Genomic DNA, 19,773 nt, shown 5'->3' with positions numbered 1-19,773 from the left:
TAAGCCCCCCTCTTACTGGACCCACGGCACGCTGGCAGTTACTGCAGCCAATCAAATTACTTGGCTGAAAATCTGGCAGCATAAGCTTTGTGTGTTTTGTTGTCTTTTTGGTCATACTTGTACATTTTGAATGATATTCCCATTATAAAGTCAAGGGTAACAAATCCAGTTCAGGACGCAGCGACAACACCAGCGTGCAGCTGCGTCAAAGCTTTACTTAGCACTGCTGAGGTGTTCTCAACATTGGTTGAGATTTGAACAATGCCATTTGACAGAAAGTTGGTCAAGATGAGGACTGGCTATGTAAGACTGTTTAGCATTTCTAACTTCTAAGTTTTGCGTGTGTCTGTGCTTTAATCATACACTTTGCTTACTTCAGGGAACAGTTGACTGCTCAGCTCCCCTGCCTGGAGTTGAGACACGGCAGCTCGGATGACGACAACCTGAGTTCCGACGACCAGCTGTCACACGACTTCAGCCTCAGCGAACTGGACGCGGGGAATGAGGAGTACGCCGTGACATTTGACCTCCCAGGTAACCCACCTGCACCTTTAACCCCTTCCACTTCTTCCAATTACACTTATTGGCATTATTTTTTGGCAACACCTCGGGATGGAGCCTTTATTCCTCCATCAAATTACTGTATGCCCTAAGGCATTGATGATGTACATCTTGATTTTTATGTGGCAGACAAAAGACATTTTAATTTGATTGTGACATTGACCAATGACATTGCAGGAGCAATAATAAGTATGCATTGACGACCACAGTTTATTCTGCACAGAGTATCCATAACTTATAATAGACTAATAATTAAAACAGACACTAAAATCAGTATAACCTATCTGCTTAAGCTACATGTATAAACTCATTGCTCTATTATATGAAGGTGACACTGATACATTTAAGTTGTGCCTTTTTGCATTTGGCTATGTTATACTCTGACTGCTTAACTAATAGCTAATATTAATGAATCTAACCAAGCAGTATTAACCAATCAACCAACCAATCAATTAATGGCAACCAAAGAGAAATGCTATATCAGAATGCTACAGTTGTCTTAAAGTTGATGACTTTTATAATATGTGATGCTGTGATACTTTTGTAATGATTGAAGACTAACACATTTTCCCTTGATTTTTGCCCTCCCCCTTGTTATCTTTGTTGCATATTGGTAGTGGGTCTCTCTGGACATTCCTCCTCTTGAGTGGCTCCTAACTGTGTTCCTTGTCTTGTTGGCATGACGTTTCTGCAGTGTTTTACTTACCACGCTTCCGAGTTGCTCCCCCCTCCCTCCCATTTTTGGTTGGTGTATAAGGGTTTCCGCTTGTCTCCCTCCCTTTTAGTTCATATTGTTTCTTTGCATGCATGCACTGCTCTTCCTCAGTGAGCCCTCCCCAAGGTCTCGTGCACGTCACCAAACTACGATCGACGGGACCGCGGCGGCAGCGCCCAGAACGGTACAGCAGCAAGGCATTCCGGCGCCCGGCCCCGTCCAAACGTGGCAGCCTGGCGAGCTCGCGGTCACTCTCACGGTCGGAGGAAGAACTGATGATCATGTCGCCGCCGGTGTGGAGATGGGCGCGGGAAGAAGCGGCCGGTCCCGGTGGCGAGATGCATGTGACGGAGGGGAAAATCTTCATCGAAAGTGAAGCGATTTATGTGTAAAACATGCACAGAAGATTTACATGTGTCTGTGTGTTCAGCCCTTTTGTATCATGAGTTACAGCTCAGTACCATGTTCTGTTGATGACTTAGCTAGTTTAGCACATACATGTATTTCACACATGTACATTGTATTAGAAGGCACTATTCAGGCATTACTTCAATTCATATGAGAAGGTTCTCATAATGTTCTGAAACAGGCCAAAAGACATAGTCTTTTTGTCAAGAAAGCTGCCCGGTTTCTTCTTTTTGTAAAATTTGAGAAAAAGAATTCCAGTTTTGGTTCACTATCACGTGTGGTATGTTTTTGTTGATTTTAGCTGTATCGTTGGCGTCATACATGTACTTATGGCTGAAAAAGCCAGTTTGATACATTCCATTTCAGAACAGTTAGTCATCACTTCAAACACAAATATCAAGTTCGACTGACTTGAACTACAAGTATGTACCATTGACCACTTTTTTCTGTCGGATTGGATACTTAAAAAGCTAACCTGTACCATTTGAAGCAGGTAAAAAAGGCTCACACCAACCTGAGCCTCACTTTGGTGCATGACCCCGAGCTGACCCCGGGAAATTCGAAATGGCCACCATAATTGGCAGGAGGTCTATTAAGAAGACTAATAATGTACAATGTAGATCTTGGGCAGTTACATAAAGAGCCTTTGAAATTGGTAAAGATCATACATGACATTGTACCTATTGTGCAATGTGCTCTAAATCGGCAACATTAATGTTAGTTACCACTCTCATAAAAATACTTGCAAAAGGAAAACCATGGTTTAATGGGCTCAGCATATACATACATAACTGTGTACTTTGGGAATAACTATTGATGTCCAGCTTTTTAGTTTTCCATAATTCTATGTTGTAAGGAACATAATGTTAAACATTGAGGACTCGAATTTCAGCGCCTGTTACTTCCAGTGTTAACCTTGAACCTGTATAACAGGTGTGCCAATGAAGTAGCCATTGATTCTGAAATCATTCAGAACACATTGTTGTTCTTGTTATTGTAACTGTTATGTATGTTCTGTAACAGTTGGACCATTCTCATTTGTTATGTATGGTCAGCATTTAGAGTTGAACAACAGGACAAAAACCAGTTTGTAACAAAAGTTATCTCTTTGAGAAGTTTTTCTAACTTTCCACATTTTTGATACCTATTACATTTAGTATGGGTAACATTTTGGGTCTGGGGGGGGGGGAGTTATTATACAAGGTTGTGATCTTTTAGTGTCTTAAAGATGTTTTTGTATAATTTGCTAGCACTTAAAGCTTATATGTAGAGAAACTGCTAGAAAAAATAAATATGAAACTTTCATCATATAGTGAAAGATGTTTATAGAAATTATAATGGCCATGCATGCACATATACATGTACACTTAGGGTCAGATCTTATCAGCCCTGTATTAGAGTGTTAAGTCTATTTGCGATCTGAGTCAAATTGTGTTTGATTTAACCAGTAGCAGTCTAAGGGTGCTGCATGGCATCACATTTATGTTGGTAACTGCAACGTCTAGGTGCTACATGTTAATGAGTTACTTGTTGGTTCTTAGAAAAAGTGTACCACTTAAAAGTGAGTGTATATCGTCCAGAGCTTAAGACATAGTGTAACTAATTAGAAATGAGTCTATAGCTGCCATATTTGGTTTATGGTACTACGAATATATAGGACAAGTACATGTATCATGATATGATAATGCTCTCTGGTTGACAGCTTTTCCACTGTCCATTATATAGATTGCCTCTAAAAGATTATGTAGAGAAGTAAAATGTGATCCTTTTATGTTGTTTTCGTAGACGATGCAATGACAGCTTTTTTGTCAGTACTAAAGTGCCAAGGTGAGTGCGTATCAAGACGTGCGTCTTACTTATTAAGCTTTTGGTGCAATCTAGTGGCAAATCTTGGTATTCAACTGGTCTCAAGTTTGTTCTATGATGTTTTTTGTTAGACCTCATGGACAAGACTAGTGTCTGTGTGCTATTCTAAGTGCCCTTTTGTACTAAGATATGTAAAAAATATGCTAATGTAAAGAAAAAACAATTGTTCTGCTATGAGAATGTAATAAAATGATTCTTGGATGCACAGTATTGCAAGATTTGAGTCTGTGAAGTTTGTGACAGTGTGGCTGGATATGTTTGTTTGTTTGCATTACAGAGTGACAGCCTTATGGCGTAACACAACAGTTTTGTACATCATAAGGCCACACCACTTTTATTTGTTGATTCTCAGATTTTTTTCAGAAAAAATTGGAATGACAGGGCGAAAAAAATATAAAATTAGATTTTTTTTTTGGAAATAGTCTGGGGTGAAGATAAGGGTTTACATAACATAAAGTATAAGTTTCAAGTTTCAGCTTTGTATGACTCAGTTTATGCGATGAACTCCTTCCTTTGATGTAGTACTATAATTTCAGTAACAAAATTACCTTTTGCTATGTAATATATTGATTGATATTGAGAAATACTTTTAATAAATGAAAAATAATGACAAAATGTGACCACACTTTCTTTGGTTGTATATAACCAAGAACCCAGTATATAACAAGAGTCTTAGGACCCAAAATCTCCATGAAACTTTTTTTTTTATTAAACCTGTTCCCCCCATTCTATATCGCTCAATGGTATGACCCCCGGCCACATGTTGGGGGCTCAGGTTCCACAGTGACCCACTTTCGCTATCAATAGCTAGTAACAGCTGTTAGTAGTGCTACAATGGCCAAAACTGCAAATATAGATTTCCCCATTACTTAGGCAACTTAAGTCCAATTTGCATAATTTGCACTTCATTGTATGCAACCCTCTCTAAGCTACCTGCCAAGTAAATAACATGAAAATCTGTCGCTCCTTTCTTCAGTTATTCTCCTTTGAAGATTTTGACAAATACGCCATTACAGTTCCAGTGACACATACCAGAGGGCCCAAAATCGACCTTGACCTTTCTCCTCCCCACACCTACCCACATAACAAATATCATTACAATTCATCTACACGTTCTATAGTTATGCTGATTTTACGCATTCGGTGACACATACATACACACAAGGTGACCAATTCATACACACACGCGCACACGCACGCAAACACACTAACTTTGCATGATTTGCACTTCAGTGTGTACATCTCTGTCCAACTTACCTGCGTACCAAATAACATGAAAATCTGTTGTTCCTCTCTTCAGTTATACCCCTTTAGAACATTTTTACAAATAGGCCATTGCAGTTCCAGGGACACAAACCAGGGGGCCCAAAATCGACCTTGACCATTCTCCTCCCAGCGCATACCCACATACCAAATATCATTACAATCCATCTACACGTTCTACAGTTATGCTGACTTTAAGCATCCGACGACACCCATGCAAACGATTTACCTCCTTACTTATGCAAATTCGGTCTCATTTGCATAGTTTGCACTTAAGTGTGTACAACTTGGTCTAACCTACCTGTGTACCAAAGAACATGACGATCTGTCGATCCACTCTTCAGTTCTCCTACATTGAAGATTTTAACAAATACGCCATTGCAGTTCTAGTCACACATGCCAGGGGGCCCAAAATCGACCTTGACCTTCCTCCTCCTAACACCCACCCACATACCAAAAATCATTACAATCCATGTACAGGTTCTACAGTTATGGTGACTTTAAGTGTCCGGTGACACATACATACACACAAACACCAAACGCAAGCAAAACAGTATCTCCATGAAAAAGCCTTTTTTCATGGAGATAATTATTCATTTACCAAATTCCTAAAGCTATTTAGGGACAGATTTGTTCACCAATCTGCTATCTCCCTACCACGTACAGTGAATAATACGCCCAAGGCTCGGGTACATAGATCAGACCGGGATACCGGACCCTCAAGGCTGGGTCGTTCCACAGGTAACCCACCCACGTCACCACCAGGATCAGGGTCAGCCCAAAACTGTACAGCATGAAGTAACCGTTGACATCTGGCACCTCACTATACCTCCTGTTGTACTGAACTATCAGCAGCATTAACGCATAGGACATAAGGAACAGGGGGAAGATCTGTCCTTCTGTCACAAGGTACCTGCAAAACAAATCATATGTCATATTTGAACATTTGTAGCAACAATGTATGCATGGTGCCTTTAATATAAAACAATGCATCCAAGGAAAAATAAGCTGTAATATTGTGACAATCATAAACATTGGACTTTTTCCGAAGAAACAGGGTAGATGTGCCTGAAAAATTAGCTGATCTATTTTTCGAACCTAAAATCGCTATTTTGCACATTTCATTGAGCATGAGCCTTGGTAACATATTCATAATACTGTAAATGCATTTAAGTTTGCATGGTTTTCATTTTGCAGAGGGAAGAAAATGGAGTGTTCGCTGTGGTCTTAAGTTTGCGCTTGAGACAATAGTAGACAAGGGGGTAGGAGGGCAAAAAAGTTTGCGGTGGTTTTAAGTTCACGGCGAAGAGCTTACCCCAAAGACCGCGAACATAAAACCACTGCGAACATTTCTGCATTTACAGTATATGGGCTCCTTTGAAGTGAAACATAGAGGTGTATGATTTTTTGGGTAGAACTCTCTATATACGTAGTAGGTTTTTTTTATGTGATATGAAAAGATCAAATAAAAATTATTTTTACTGTTTCTGCCACAGGTTACTTTGCTAAATTGTTCAAGTATAGCTCAGGACAGCATACCTAATTCTGATGGTATACTATAGTATGTTTACATGTACATATGTGTAGGTATGCAGCCCAATCAATCAATCAAACATTGTTAAAAAGAAAAGACTTGGGCTAGCCATGGGCTGAATTATGCAATGATTGTACAAACAGAGCACCAGTGCGTTAAAGGCACCCAGAGCATTTTGTGAGGCTTGAAAACTGGAAATATTCAAGTTGCTGTAATCTTTACAAAATTGACATTTTATTCCACTGTTACCACATTTGTGTGATAATTTCATATCAAAAGTGCTCAAAGGCGACGCAAAGCTACACGGTGATCCCTTTAGTTTCACGTGCCTAGTGTAATAGACCGATCCCATAGCCCACCTACCCCTCTGTCAAAATGTAGAGTTGTAAAAGAAAAACATAGAAATGCGAATTATTTGACGGACATCCATCCACTCTCTCATTGGTCAAACCGAAACATTCTCCCCTTGGTTTAAGTACTAATTGTGATGGACAGTCAGTCTAAGACTGGAACAGAACGCTTGGATTTCGATCAGTTCTCACCACACAACGACTTTGCATCTTTGCTCCTTGAATGTCGATATGTAATGGTATAGTGTTATTGAAACTTACTATGTGTAGAAATGACTAGAAATTGAAGTTTTTTAATTCGAGTTTCAAGCCCCATAAAATGCCCTGGGTGCCTTTTTACTGAATTACAATGATGTGTATAAAAGGGTATATATTGAACCAGGGAGGTTATTTTAACCTCCTTGATTGAACTTACCAGTTATAGACAGCACTGACAACAGTGAGGATCCAGGCAGACACAGGCATGCTGCCACTCCTGCCCTTGTCAGGAACAAAACAGCCACCAAAGTACAGCACCAAGCACAGGAAAAACGGGATGTACCTGGGTGTGCAAAATAAAACAAGAAGTATTGACAATTATAGTCATGTGAATAGCAGTGTAACAGAGTGGTTCAAATGCCACTTATTGACCAGTCTAACTGGCCTTGACGTAAAATACTTATTTTGAAAAACGGCTTATTTTCTACTTATTAGTAAATCAAACACCTGCTTCTTCCGAGTTCGAGGAACGTCGTTCAAACATGTTCTACTCTTTACAGATGTGCGCGGTGACTTAGGCAGTTTGTGAGCAAAGTCCCCCCTATGACGAAACCAGTTTGTGTGGTTCAAATTCATCTATTCATTGATCCATAATAAGGACTATGTCTTGTGAAAGGTTTTGAACCTTCTAGGAAAAGAAATGAAGAGACTCCTGCTGTTCAGCTATAGATTGCAAGTAGCACATCTATGATTAAATATATAACTCACCACATGAGATGGCCGAGGTACTCATCATAGTAGTACAGGAGTTCAAAGGAGTCCACCTGTTGAGAGAGCAAGTGACAATGCAATTTTCACCAGCGAAATTGTTTCACAAATCACGGCATCTAATTTTAATGGTGGGAACAAAGTTCTTGCCTCAGCAGGGATATTTTAGCAAGTGAATAGTGACCATGAAAATCGCTAAAATCAAGTTACCGTTAACAAATGAAAAATTATAGTAATCATCACAGTGTTATAGTAAGACCTTTTTGGTGTTCTAGCTATACACCTCATGCGGAGGATGTGATAGAATGAAAACGAGGCCAATGTGGCAAACATTAAACCCATCCTGACTTTCCATCACAATTATCATTTCAACCAATGATAACATGGTAATTACAGAATCGACCAATGAGGAAGTGGCTGCATGTTTGTCAAATATCTGCATTTCTATGTTTTTATTTTGCATTTCCACGTTTTGACGGAAGAGGGCTAAACTGAGGGATTTGTAAACGTGGCTCTAAATTTCTGCATCATTTCTGCGCATCACACTTGTTATAATATTGATGATCGGATATCATATTTTAAAACTCAGTGTGATTTGGGAGGAAAAATAAATCTATAAAATATTCTTGTTTGTTTGCCTCATTCGCCTCATTTTCATTCTATCATGTCCGCCGTGAGTTTTTCCAGTGTTTTTTGCTAGTATCTAGTGATTCTAGTCTGACCGCATTTTTACCAGTGACTTTGGCCGGAGGTTCTGCATGATGGGGTTATCTCTGACGGACAGGTGGTTCTGGTAGCCACTGTGGATGAGCCGGTGATTGACAGAGTCTCCCACCAGGTGAAGACTGGCTCCCATCACGAAGAAGATCACAGCCAGGTAGATGACAGAGGAGCCCAGGGGAAGCTTGCGTGGACACCTCTCCAGTAGCTAAGTTAAAACAACAACAATCTTTATTGACACAGCAAAAGTACTAGACTAAGTACAGCGACTTTCGTAAGGTCTACTACATCTATACATACATACATACATACATATATTATATAAACAAACAAATAAGTGCATACAAATGAGTGTGTTTACATAACCCTTGTCCTGCTGGCATTTTCTATGCAATTCATTTCATTAATTTGATTTCTTAATCAGGTCATTGGCCCTTGACTTTATCTGCGCTGCTGTGGCATAGTTACTTCATTTCATTAATTTGATTTCTTAATCAGGTCATTGGCCCTTGACTTTATCTGCGCTGCTGTGGCATAGTTACTTCCGCATTCGGTGCGTATGATGCTGAAAAATGGGTCCCGCAGGACAAGGGTTAACATATACACAATAGTATAGTCAAACAGTCTTGCTGTAATGAAAGCTATCTTACCTTGAGGAGACAGAATGGTGTGATGACATTGTAGGCCATGTGGAAGTAGTCCCCAACACTGGGCATGTTCAGAGGTGACCATTCCAGAGGAACCCACAGCTGAAGTTAAGAGTTAAGATACATTTATGTCACTCAAGTTAACGTGTCATATATTATGCAGGTCATATTCCCAGCCCTCAGTTATCGTAGCTTGCAATCATCTACTTCAAATCGTGAAATGTTCTTTTTGCAATGTCATCTACATGTATTACCGAGTTATCACAACACAGCAACAACATTTTTAGTCTGTACACTTGAAAAAGCTGTCATGGCGAAACCGGTCATGGTAGTAGACTGAATAAAAGTTCTAAACGGGAACTATGCAGCTCCAGATGTCTTACTGAGGGACAACTGCAATGTGAAAGATGTCAGCTTGAGGAATGAATCCACTCTACTTTACACAACACAGCGAAAAAAATCCTTTTCCCGAATCCATCGCAAATAAAACCACTGTAAAAATAAATTCATTTACAGTATGAACTGCAGGCACATATTTGACCTGGTGTAAAATTATTGTGCAACAGACCTCACTGTGACTTTATCGAATTACAAACTTCCTAGTAATGAGTTTTTGACAGAGACCTGAAGTTTTGTAACTTACACATTGAGATGATACCAGTGTGATGTTTTCCTTCAGTAGCTAATTTTATTCACAGCCCAATAATGGAATTTACAGTATAAGTGTGGAAGAAAGTTGGATCCATAAAAATTGTGGCAGGCCTCACAGACAAATCAAAGCATGATGTTATAGGAGGACATGCATGAAGTACTTGAGCTTGCTGCTAGGGGGTGTGGATGTTACTTGATGTACATAATACTATACTACAGAAATAGCCTATGTTTGCAGTATCTCTCGCTGACTAATTGGCCCCTCCTCTAAAGGGGCCATTTAGTCCGGCAAATCACAAGGAGCGATATTCAGTCAAGCTACAATAGAGCAATATTCTAATACACGACTCATATGTATTTGGAACAGTCTGGACGTTAACCTGAGAGCCTTGGGCCACAGTGTCTTTCAGCCACAACACATGCTCGCCTTCAATCACTTGTATAACAGGTTAAGAGTGGTCTATGCTACTGACGCTCCATGTACTTGGACATCTTTCTGTAGTTGTTCCACCTGCATAGCCACAAGGCCATGTTAAATAATGCCCTGATTTATATTGTTTTATTATTCTGTACATATGTTATAATCTATATGCCTACTTTTGCACTGTAAATGGTACTGTTAACTTGTATATTTTTCGTATTTCTTGTACGTTCTTATTATATCTTGTTTCTTAAGGGGAAAACAACTAGCAGAGGTGAGAGATCACCTGTTTTGTCTTCCCCTCCATTTTTGTAAATGGAGGAGTTAAATAAATAAATAATAGCTTTACAAAAAAAGTTGTGTTGTGGTGTTGATGATAGTTACCATGGCAATAGGTCGACCAAAATCCAATATCCAGTTCTCGAGTGTCAAGGTCAACCAGAGGTCAAGGTGGAAGGGGACGACGTTTTTATCTGGACTGCCTGAGGTGGAAGAGTGGACTCTGTCCTCCTTGTCCTTGCTGGGACTACCACGACAGAAATTACAATCAACTTAAAACAACAACATGTCAATAGAACGTAAACATGCTAGTATAATGCTGTGGTCATGTATTTCTGGACGATATCAACAACACAGTTACACTTTTGCCCATACCACAAACACCATTACTAAGTATTTGATTATGTTGAGCCCATAGGAACACAGGCAGCTATTGCTGGTGTCGTGACCCACACACACAATATACCCATTTTTACACTTGGGTGGAGTGAGGAAAGTCGTGTTAAGTCCATTTTCCCAAGGGCACAACATCGGTGGTGCCAGGGGATTCGAACCCGGGACCGCTGGGTTCTGGGCCGAACACCCTACCGTTACGCAACACTTCACGGAGGTTTGTGTCCTACGGACTCTTGTTGTTGTTGTTGTTGTTTAGTGTTCTTGTTGTTATACTAGTATCCTCTGCGTTCCCCAGGCAAAGGGAGCTATTTTTGAGAGCGGGTAAAGCTAATTATAACTACCTCTCTAGCACCGCCGAATAAGTTTACGTTCAATGACTTGAAAATGTTAGCGTTAACCCTGCCCAAGGACATTATATAGGATATAATGTCCTTGCCCTACCTTTGGACCTTGTTGGCACGTTTCCGCGTTGCTACACTCATCATGCTCGTTTGTGTTCACGTCAGCCAACTGGGGAAAGGAGTAAGCCACGCACTTGACTATCACCACGTTTAACAGTTACAGAAGCGATCTCCTAAAAAATTCCAACATAAACCAAGGAGAACCTCCTTGCATAAACTGATAAAGAGGAAAATTTGTAGGTCTCGTGGGAAATCAGGTGATTCCCTTTCCCAGCCTCGTTTTCACGGCGCGCAAGCATTGGTCCGAAAAACGTCATTTCGCAAGGGGGTGTTTTCCCACTGACAGCAAGGACACGCAAACAAAAATAACACACAGGTCACGTCCGCCGTCCGAGTATCTATTTCTTTTCCGGTTTGCCAATAATATCAGATTTGTTTATTATTATTTTGTCTATTATTGGCGAAGGATAAGTCATGGTAACGCAATATCACGGGTGAAAGACACGTCATCACTAGAAACGTTTAAATGCGCTCTACCAAAATTTGAGAATCGCCATGTTTTTTGGCAGATAGCAACAGCTGGGAAAGACGGCCCAAAAATTTGACATAAGGGTGGAAAACCTTCGTTTGGGCATGTCGCTGGACGTCGAAGGGGGAAAGATGGAGTTGCCGTACTCCGCTGTGTTTAACGCAGCGGGCGAGGGAAAGGTTTTGACACTTGCCGCGCTCTTGCACAACAAGACGTCGGCCGAGGCCCGTGAACTTCTCACACATGTGACGGAAGACTCTCAAGGACAGGCCGCCCCTCCGCTAGTCATCGCCGCCAAGAACGGACACTGCAAGGTACGTCTCAAGACGTCTTATCTGTTTTAAGACATGACTCCATTTTCGAGGGGAAAGCAGGGAATGATCGCAAAATGTATTATAGATATTATCACGCAATAATCATAAATTATTTTGTAAGTCATGTTTTATAACTGTATCATACGTCCAAAGTCCATTATAAGACGTTGTTAAAGCAATGATTTTAATATTATGGGAGCTTTATGAAGAGAATCTAAATGAAGAATGATTACACAAAATTGTATGAAGGAATAATCGAATCTCAAATTGGTACAGACTTTTGAATATTTTTTCATTCATTTCTACTCAGCTCTTGAATGATTTTGTTCTTCATGAGGAACTTTTGATCTTTTGATTTATCAAAAACAATAACTCATATCAATAACAGTGGGTGTAACAGTGTTAGGTACTCTTTGTAAGTGAAAGCATAACATGAGATGGAGTAAACTTTAATTTAGCAGCAAGCTGAAAATCAGGAGTTTGCAACTGGTCTTTGACTTTGAGACTGCAGTTGTATTAACTCTTTGCAACGAAGCATAATATTCTCTGTGAGATGGGTTTGCGGTGAGAGCTCACTGCAAAAAGCCATGAACACGATATCAATGCAAATATTTCATGATTCACAGTAAGAGCAAAATGTAAACAAGACCCAAAAAGGCACGATAGTAAGATTTTTTGTAGTCTGAAAGTTGATGGTTACCACAGACATACTCTCAGATCGCCCGCAAGGACGATGAAATAACCTTGTTGACAAGTACATAACAACGCTATAATGTCAGTTGTAATGTGATATGTGCCACCAGGGACTGTTGAACACAGTGCCAAGTCCAGTGGAGAAGCAGAAGCCTCTGGTAGAAGGTTCCAGAAGACTTACTGAATAACAGACTTGTTTACTGAATTCCTAGAAGATTTGAAGCTGTCCATACGATTTTATCCATTCGTGATTTTGAGGTAACACTGCTTGCGTAAACATAGTGACAAAATGCATGTATTTGCAAGATATTACAATTCTGGCTTTCAAAATAACATTTTTTTATATAAAAGCTGTTGTGTCAGGACTCAGGTCCTGAACTGGTTTAACATAATCTATTTATTTTGCAACAGAAATCCTGAGAAGGGAAAAAGATTCTTTTTGATGGTGCAATGCTCAGTTTTTTGCTGCCAGGGGCGAATTGTGGGGAAGGGGTGTGTGGTGATTGTCAGTTAGGTGGGCCGTTAGGAGCACAAAAGGGAAAGACGAATGCAGCTCTAACCAGATGCCCTTCCCCAGATTCGAACCAGGTTCTCCCAATACCAACTAATTATAGCCTCAACTGTTACCAATAGAGCTAGGGGAAAAGTTGTACAGTACTTTGGTGTGATATGGTGTTTAAATGTTCCTTTGTGTCTTTCCTTGTCCCAGGTGGTGAGGTTCATCTTGGAGACTTACGAAATATCTGTGGATCAGACAGGTGTGGTCAAGTTCGACGGCTACATCATCGAAGGGGCGTCCTCGCTGTGGTGTGCGGCCGGCAGGGGTCACTTTGACGTCGTGAAGGACCTGATCTCCCACAGCGCCAACGTGAACCACCGCACGCTTACCAACTCCACCCCGCTCCGCGCGGCGTGCTTCGACGGTCGCCTGGACATCGTCAGATACCTCATAGAGAACAAGGCCGACATCCACATCGCCAATAAGTACGAGAACACCTGTCTGATGATCGCGTGCTACAAGGGTCACATCGACGTGGTGTCCTACCTACTCGAGGTGGGCGCCAACCCGAACAGCAAGGCCCACTGTGGGGCCACGGCGCTGCACTTTGCAGGAGAATGTGGCCACTTGGAGATCGTGAAAGAACTGATCATGAAGGGTGCTACCCCCCAAGTGAACGACCACGGTATGACCCCCCTGATGCTTGCCGCTGACAGCTCCCACGCAGAAGTCGTGGAGTATCTTGTCTCGCTACCGGACTGCGACAGAGTCACCAAGGTAGAGACCTTGGAGCTCCTCGGAGCTTCGTTTGCCAACAACAAGGACAACTACAGCCTAGACAAGGCGTATCACTACATGTACGAGGGAATGGTAGAACGTTTTGCAGACGAGCCTCAGATCTTGCATAAAAAGATCTTACCTCCAACCCCGGCATATGACAGTAGGATAGAGAGCATGACAGTAAATGCACTACAGGCCATTCAGGACAATCCCCACGCTATACACATGGAGGCACTGATGGTACGAGAGCGAATCCTGGGCTCCAGCAACCCTGAGGTCCCCCATCCGATCATATACAGAGGTGCAGTCTACGCAGATGGTATGTACTTTGACAGATGCATAAACCTGTGGATGCACGCGCTGAAGCTAAGACAAACGAACAACCGTAACGTGCAGAAAGACCTCCTACGGTTCGCCCAGGTGTTTGCACAGATGATACGCCTGGGGGAGGACGTTGACGCCGACGTTTTGGCGGAGGTGATGGAATGTTGCTTGGCGGAGACTAAATTGGCGCAGCAGCGCTACGTGTTCAGTTGTATGCTGATACACATGAGCGACTCTGAACTACAGACCACCTTCCAGCACAACATGTTGACAATGATGTACCTCTTCGGACTGATTGCCGCCGTGAAGACAGACAAGGAACAGGACAAACGGTTGAAGAAACTGGTGTACGAGTTCCTCCGAATGAGACCGCAGACGAAATCCGGCTGTACGCCGTTGCACCTGGCCGTCAGCCAGTGCACGCCAGTCGACGATTTTCACATCAACGACATCTGTAAGTTCCCCAGCCCGAATATTACGCAGCTGCTCATCGAGTGCGGGGCGGATGTGAACGCCACAAACAACGACGGAAACACGCCGTTACACCTCATCGTACAGTACGACAAACCCATAAGCGACTTTCTAACGCTACACTTCATAGTGACGAAGTTGATCCAAGGCGGAGCGCATATAGACAAGGTGAACAACGCGGGGAAAACGGCCGTACAAACCAGCACCACCGGTGTGTCCGAGGTCGTCTTAAAGACGCAGACGAAAGTGAACTTGAAGTGTTTATCGGCGCGGGCAGTGAAAACACACGGACTGAAGTACAAGGGACAGGTGCCACGAGAAGTAGAGGCATTTGTAGACATTCACTGATGGACAGTTGTGAAGTAGTCAGAAGGAAAACTGTCTCATAAAAATATGAAAATTGATATAAATGTATAGGCCGTATTGAAAGTGTTGAGATACTTAACTGCATTGCCAATACTTTATGAATAGTCCCACTATTATTATATTATCTTTAGGTATGTCATATTACCTGGTGATAGATTTCAATATTGTTGCATGGTTGTGATGGGTAAAACAAATCAATTGTCTTTGATGTGGCACAAAAACAGGGACTGTGATAACTTCATGAAGTATGATTTATTGAGTTTCATGTATATTAATGTTTGGTGCATATGATTGTATGATATCAGAGTATAAACATATTATAACTGGGCCTTTTTGAGGCAAAGCTCTTATTAAAAAGCCAAAGGAAACTCCTATTGTCTCTGGGTCTTTAGTTCAGGCTGGAAAGATAAAAGTGGTGAGTGCAAGAGAGAAACTAAGGCCCTGTTGATTTGATTATAATATGGATGACATCCTCTGGGAACCCAAAAACTGATGCGGGTGTGAGAATAAAAAAAAGTTGCCTTCATTGTGAAATCTATGTGGTCAGGAAGGTTGAACAAATGACTAAACACACAGAAAAAGGTATACCAAATAATGGATTCTTCCTTTTTGGTCTTTCACATCTTCTTCTGTGAGTTTGGCATTCTACACATTAGCATCTGTTTTCCGAATTATCATTTTGCAATTTACAGCATACATTTGCTCATTTTGTAGCTGCTTTGCACAATTTACAGTATGGTAGAGAACTTTTTTTTAATCTGAAACGGACGAAAATTGATGTGCGCACGGATGTCATCCATAGAATCAAATCAACATGGCCTAAAGAAAAATGTCTTGATTCAAATACAACCCACATTCATTACAACTACATGACACTGTGTAGTAATAATAATAATAGAGCCTGTCTTGTACCCCATCCACCAGTGGTGATTTCATGACTCAAAAGACAGATAGTGACAAGAAATCCCTGATGTACATATGTATAAAAAACTAGACTCCCTCTGGATGTTTTCCCTTTAGTTACCATTTTCTTATAACCTTATCATTTCTTATTACAGGCCACAATAAGAAAACCATAACTGAGCCCATGTTGATTTGATTATGTGGATGACATCCTCTGGGAGCTCCAAAATTGATGCGAGCGTGCAAGTAAAAAAAAAGTTGCCTTCATTATGAAATCTACATGGTCAGGAAGGATTAACAAAGCTTAACTGAAAGTATGGTTACTATAAGTATGGTAAACTGGATACTAATACATTCGTAATTTTTGTTCTTTTGCATCTTCTCCTTTGACTTTGGAATGGACTTTGACGTAAGACATTAGGTTACGTTTTCCGAATTTTTTTTGTTTGCAATTTACAGCACATATTTTCTGATTTTGCAGCTGCTTTGTATGATTTACAGTATGGCTGAGAACTTTTTTTTTCAAAACGGATGAAAAGTGATTCATGTCATCCATATAATTAAATCAACATGGCCTAATTATAAAAGGAAACAGCCAGAGGAAGTCTGCAAAGGAGGGTAGTGAAAAAACAGGCTCTATCTTAATAAGGGCATCCCTAATGTTCATCTCCAACCTTCAACTCTACCACTCATTGTGACTCAGCATTGCGACAAAGCAGCAAAGGTCCCAAACGCAACAGTCTATTTCACAATCATAACATTTTGTCATTTGAAAACAACAAGGCTTCTCGATTTTTTCACAGATCTGTAAGGCAGTGTCCTTACCTTCGCCAAGAAGGTTTTGTTTTTGGCAGAGTTTGTACATATGGTTGTATGTGGTTGAACAGCAAAACCCAATAAGCTATGAATGGATTGTCCTGAAATTTGTTGTAAGGTCTTGCCTTATCAAAAAAGTTGTTAGATTTTGGGCCCCCTGGCAGCTTTCACTGGCACTGCAGCAGAATTCTTGTTTTGATATCTCATTTGGATTCTTGTAATCAGTCTCCCAGTCACTCACTCACTCACACACTCACTACCCGGTTTAACGTCTCTTATCCAGTAAGCCAAAAAAATCGTCATCAAAGAGGTAACAATATTGATTTATTTTTTCAAATAGCATCGCTGAGGCCACACCAATGTAATTTTGTTTGTTCTCAGTTTTCCCGCTTCATTTTTTATTTCTTGAATAAATAGTATATATTAGATAATATACCATTAAAATATGAAGCAACCCAAAAGAATTAAATTTTGGCACCAACATTTGAAGAAACTCCTTACCTTTCTGGTTTGTACAGTTTTACAGTGTATTGATACATTAGAGGTTGAAAATTCATTGTTTTAAATGTTGACCAGTCTGGTATCTTTGTGGCATCATTTTGGCCTGCCCTGAACTGGAAGGGTGAAAAGATACTGCCGTGTTATTAAGATTTTTTAGCAACATGTATGCCCACAGCTGTACTTTGCAGTCAGTTCCACTGGAATACGAGATACCTAGAAAGGCTAACTTTTTAACCCCTACACTTCGATACATCACATATGCATAGCAACTGTGCATCGTGACATGTCCTGTGCCTCTGATTTAAAATTCTTTCGGAGATCTGAGAAAGGTGTTGGCATCACTGCAATGTTAAGGCCGGAAGAGATGCTACCATGATGTTTCACAAGGTCCCGGCGATGACATCAGAGTATGGCGTGATGGGTACTAAATTTAGTATTACGTTAGACATTGCTCTCCAAGCAAAGTTAGGCTCCAGCCTGCTTGGACGTCTCTTAGGCGTTTTTATCGGGCTTTCTATCTCGTCATTTTTTGTTTTGACGGACAACAAGAAAACCTGACAAAATAGAAAGCCCGATAAAACACATAAAAAGACGGAGCCTAACCTCTGCTTGGAGAGTATGTAAATATAAACCTGGCACAGTTCGTGTGTACGTGGCACTATCTGGTGGAGTTGTCACTGTGTCCAAAAACTAGATGGCAATGACCTTGCTTGCCATATTGACTATTTAGAGAGATGAATCGTTGTTGTGGCATGAGATTATTTTTCTTTCAAATTCACTGAATTCTAGACGCAAATGAGTCGTTTCCTGCTTGAGTGCTCACCATAAGTGCCTTGACTAAAGGAGGATTGTGTCTGTGTGTGTTCTTCTGATCGATATATCAAAAGATGCGATTTTTTTCTCCAGGTAGCCAAACTTTGTTCACTTAAAGGTAACCCAAACATAGGGCACGAAAATCGGATTTTCAAAATCAATTTATTTAGTGATTTATATACTTGATTAATTCAAACAACACTATCACAATGTATAGTGACGTCCATGATATGACTTCGTATAACCTCCTTGGTTGTAATGTGAGAATCGTCGCCCGTTTTGTAGGCGAAACTAAGGGGATCATAGTATGGCATGTTTTTGCACGGTTTTAGAATGCTCAAAGTAGTACACAAATGTGCTAGACAGTGTTAGTAGATGTCACTACAATAAAGATTTCAGCTTATCTTTATGTCAATTGTTCGGTCCCTGATATTGCTTTGGTTGCCTTAAATTAATTGAACCAAAGTACGGAGGGTTGTGGAGCTATTGCGGACTGTAGATAAATTTATACAGCCTCAAGTGTTGCTTGTTCACTGGATAGCCCGGAAGCTGTGTGCTATTTTCTATGCATGTATTATATTCATTTCAATAAAAAAAAAAATCATTAACCCATTTTGAACATATCGAATTGCGCATTTACTTTTATATACCGCATTACACGTTTGTCTGCAGCGGCTTTTTCATTGTCCACCCGTGCTTGCAGAAGCGCCACACAGCGGAATGAGTTCAAAGTGAAGGCAGGCGTGCCACCGTGACGTCATCACCACGCATAGATTATGTTATCATTACGTCTGAATCTGACTGGACATGCTGGAGAGACCATTTTGCTCCTGGAAATAGCAAATCACCTTGGCAATTTTATCACAGATTGTTATGTTGAATATTTCGTTATAAAGGCATTTTTTAGTCTAATTTGGAAACAAATCTCCTCGAGGCCTCGAGGCCTCGAGGCCTCGTCACTAACTGCATACCATAGAGTTTCACAGGCCGGCGCAATTCTGATTGGGACATGTGCCTTTACGCGGACTCGACCTACCCTACATACAAGCAGACGTTTGGCTTCTGCTTATTACCTTCGCCGAGAAGGTTATGCATAGGGTAGCGTTTGATAAGAAATCCGCACGCAAATGTGGTTAACAGTGGCATTAATGTCAATTTCATAAAGATTACAGCAACTAGAATATATCCAGTTTTCAGGCCTCATGAAATGCTCTGGGTGTCTTTAATGTTTGCCTTATGTTCAAGAGTATATAAAAATATGAATTAGATGAATCATCCCTTCTTTGCTTGTCTGTTTGTGTCAGGAACGGAACAATCGCAGACGTCTATTTTGTCCAAGTTAATTCCTGCATCAGATCCAGAATCCTGGATTGACCCCAGGGTTTGTTGAGTCAGTTAAGTCCTCCGCTCACTTCTCTTTCCTGCTCCTGTTATCCCTGATAAGGCGTTCATTTTCCATTTTCTCATTTTCTGCGCGTATAATTTATCTCTACAAAGTAAGTGTATAATCACACGTGCAGATTTGTTGCTCTTTACTGTTTTTAATCAAGATATTCTTGCTACGAACTATCGCATTTAACAGATAG

The 19,773-nt window shown here is 40.8% G+C and overlaps 3 protein-coding genes across 18 annotated transcripts in view; 2 read left to right on the top strand and 1 right to left on the bottom strand.

Moving 5' to 3' along the window:
* The window catches only part of LOC136428590 (unconventional myosin-IXb-like), an 87,806-nt gene extending 84,040 nt beyond the window's left edge, over positions 1-3,766 (top strand). For 14 of the 15 annotated variants that reach the window (XM_066418215.1, XM_066418216.1, XM_066418230.1 and 11 more), the window contains 2 exons: positions 380-534; positions 1,388-3,766. In XM_066418215.1, coding sequence (XP_066274312.1) covers positions 380-534; positions 1,388-1,668 — 436 coding nt within the window. In that variant the 3' untranslated portion in view covers positions 1,669-3,766. Of the gene's footprint in view, positions 1-379; positions 535-1,178 lie in introns of all 15 variants that reach the window. The other variant, XM_066418222.1, reaches the window with a different exon arrangement.
* A 101-nt stretch (positions 3,767-3,867) lies between these two features.
* Positions 3,868-11,468, bottom strand: LOC136428597 (ceroid-lipofuscinosis neuronal protein 6 homolog). 2 transcript variants are annotated; one of them, XM_066418237.1, is made up of 7 exons: positions 11,219-11,468; positions 10,487-10,628; positions 9,034-9,132; positions 8,397-8,591; positions 7,664-7,719; positions 7,113-7,238; positions 3,868-5,726 (listed from the first exon to the last, which is right to left on the bottom strand). In XM_066418237.1, the coding sequence occupies exons 1-7, from the start codon at positions 11,260-11,262 to the stop codon at positions 5,459-5,461; spliced, it is 930 nt and encodes a 309-aa protein (XP_066274334.1). In that variant the 5' UTR covers positions 11,263-11,468; the 3' UTR covers positions 3,868-5,458. The 2 variants fall into 2 exon arrangements, with proteins under 2 accessions (XP_066274334.1, XP_066274335.1); XM_066418238.1 differs by lacking the exon at positions 11,219-11,468 and adding an exon at positions 10,970-11,060.
* Positions 11,469-11,689: 221 nt separating this feature from the next.
* On the top strand, positions 11,690-15,526 carry LOC136428594 (protein fem-1 homolog B-like). The gene is made up of 2 exons (XM_066418233.1): positions 11,690-12,021; positions 13,424-15,526. Exons 1-2 carry the CDS (start codon positions 11,812-11,814, stop codon positions 15,134-15,136), a joined length of 1,923 nt encoding a protein of 640 aa, XP_066274330.1. The 5' UTR covers positions 11,690-11,811; the 3' UTR covers positions 15,137-15,526.
* The last annotated feature ends 4,247 nt before the right edge of the window (positions 15,527-19,773 follow it).

This window comes from Branchiostoma lanceolatum, chromosome 2, assembly GCF_035083965.1.
Source record: "Branchiostoma lanceolatum isolate klBraLanc5 chromosome 2, klBraLanc5.hap2, whole genome shotgun sequence".
In the NCBI taxonomy this organism is placed as follows: Eukaryota; Metazoa; Chordata; class Leptocardii; order Amphioxiformes; family Branchiostomatidae; genus Branchiostoma; species Branchiostoma lanceolatum.
This window is presented reverse-complemented; position numbering and strand designations above follow the sequence as displayed.

Coding starts and splice junctions, on each gene's coding strand:
- LOC136428597 (XM_066418237.1), bottom strand. CDS start 11,262: ATGATGAGTGTAGCAACGCGGAAACGTGCCAACAAGGTCCAAAG. Junction 9,133..10,486: donor TTGGTCGACCTATTGCCATG/GTAACTATCATC, acceptor TCTTAACTTCAG/CTGTGGGTTCCTCTGGAATG. Junction 7,720..8,396: donor ACCTCCGGCCAAAGTCACTG/GTAAAAATGCGG, acceptor CTCTCTCAACAG/GTGGACTCCTTTGAACTCCT.
- LOC136428594 (XM_066418233.1), top strand. CDS start 11,812: ATGTCGCTGGACGTCGAAGGGGGAAAGATGGAGTTGCCGTACTCCGCT. Junction 12,022..13,423: donor CCAAGAACGGACACTGCAAG/GTACGTCTCAAG, acceptor TCCTTGTCCCAG/GTGGTGAGGTTCATCTTGGA.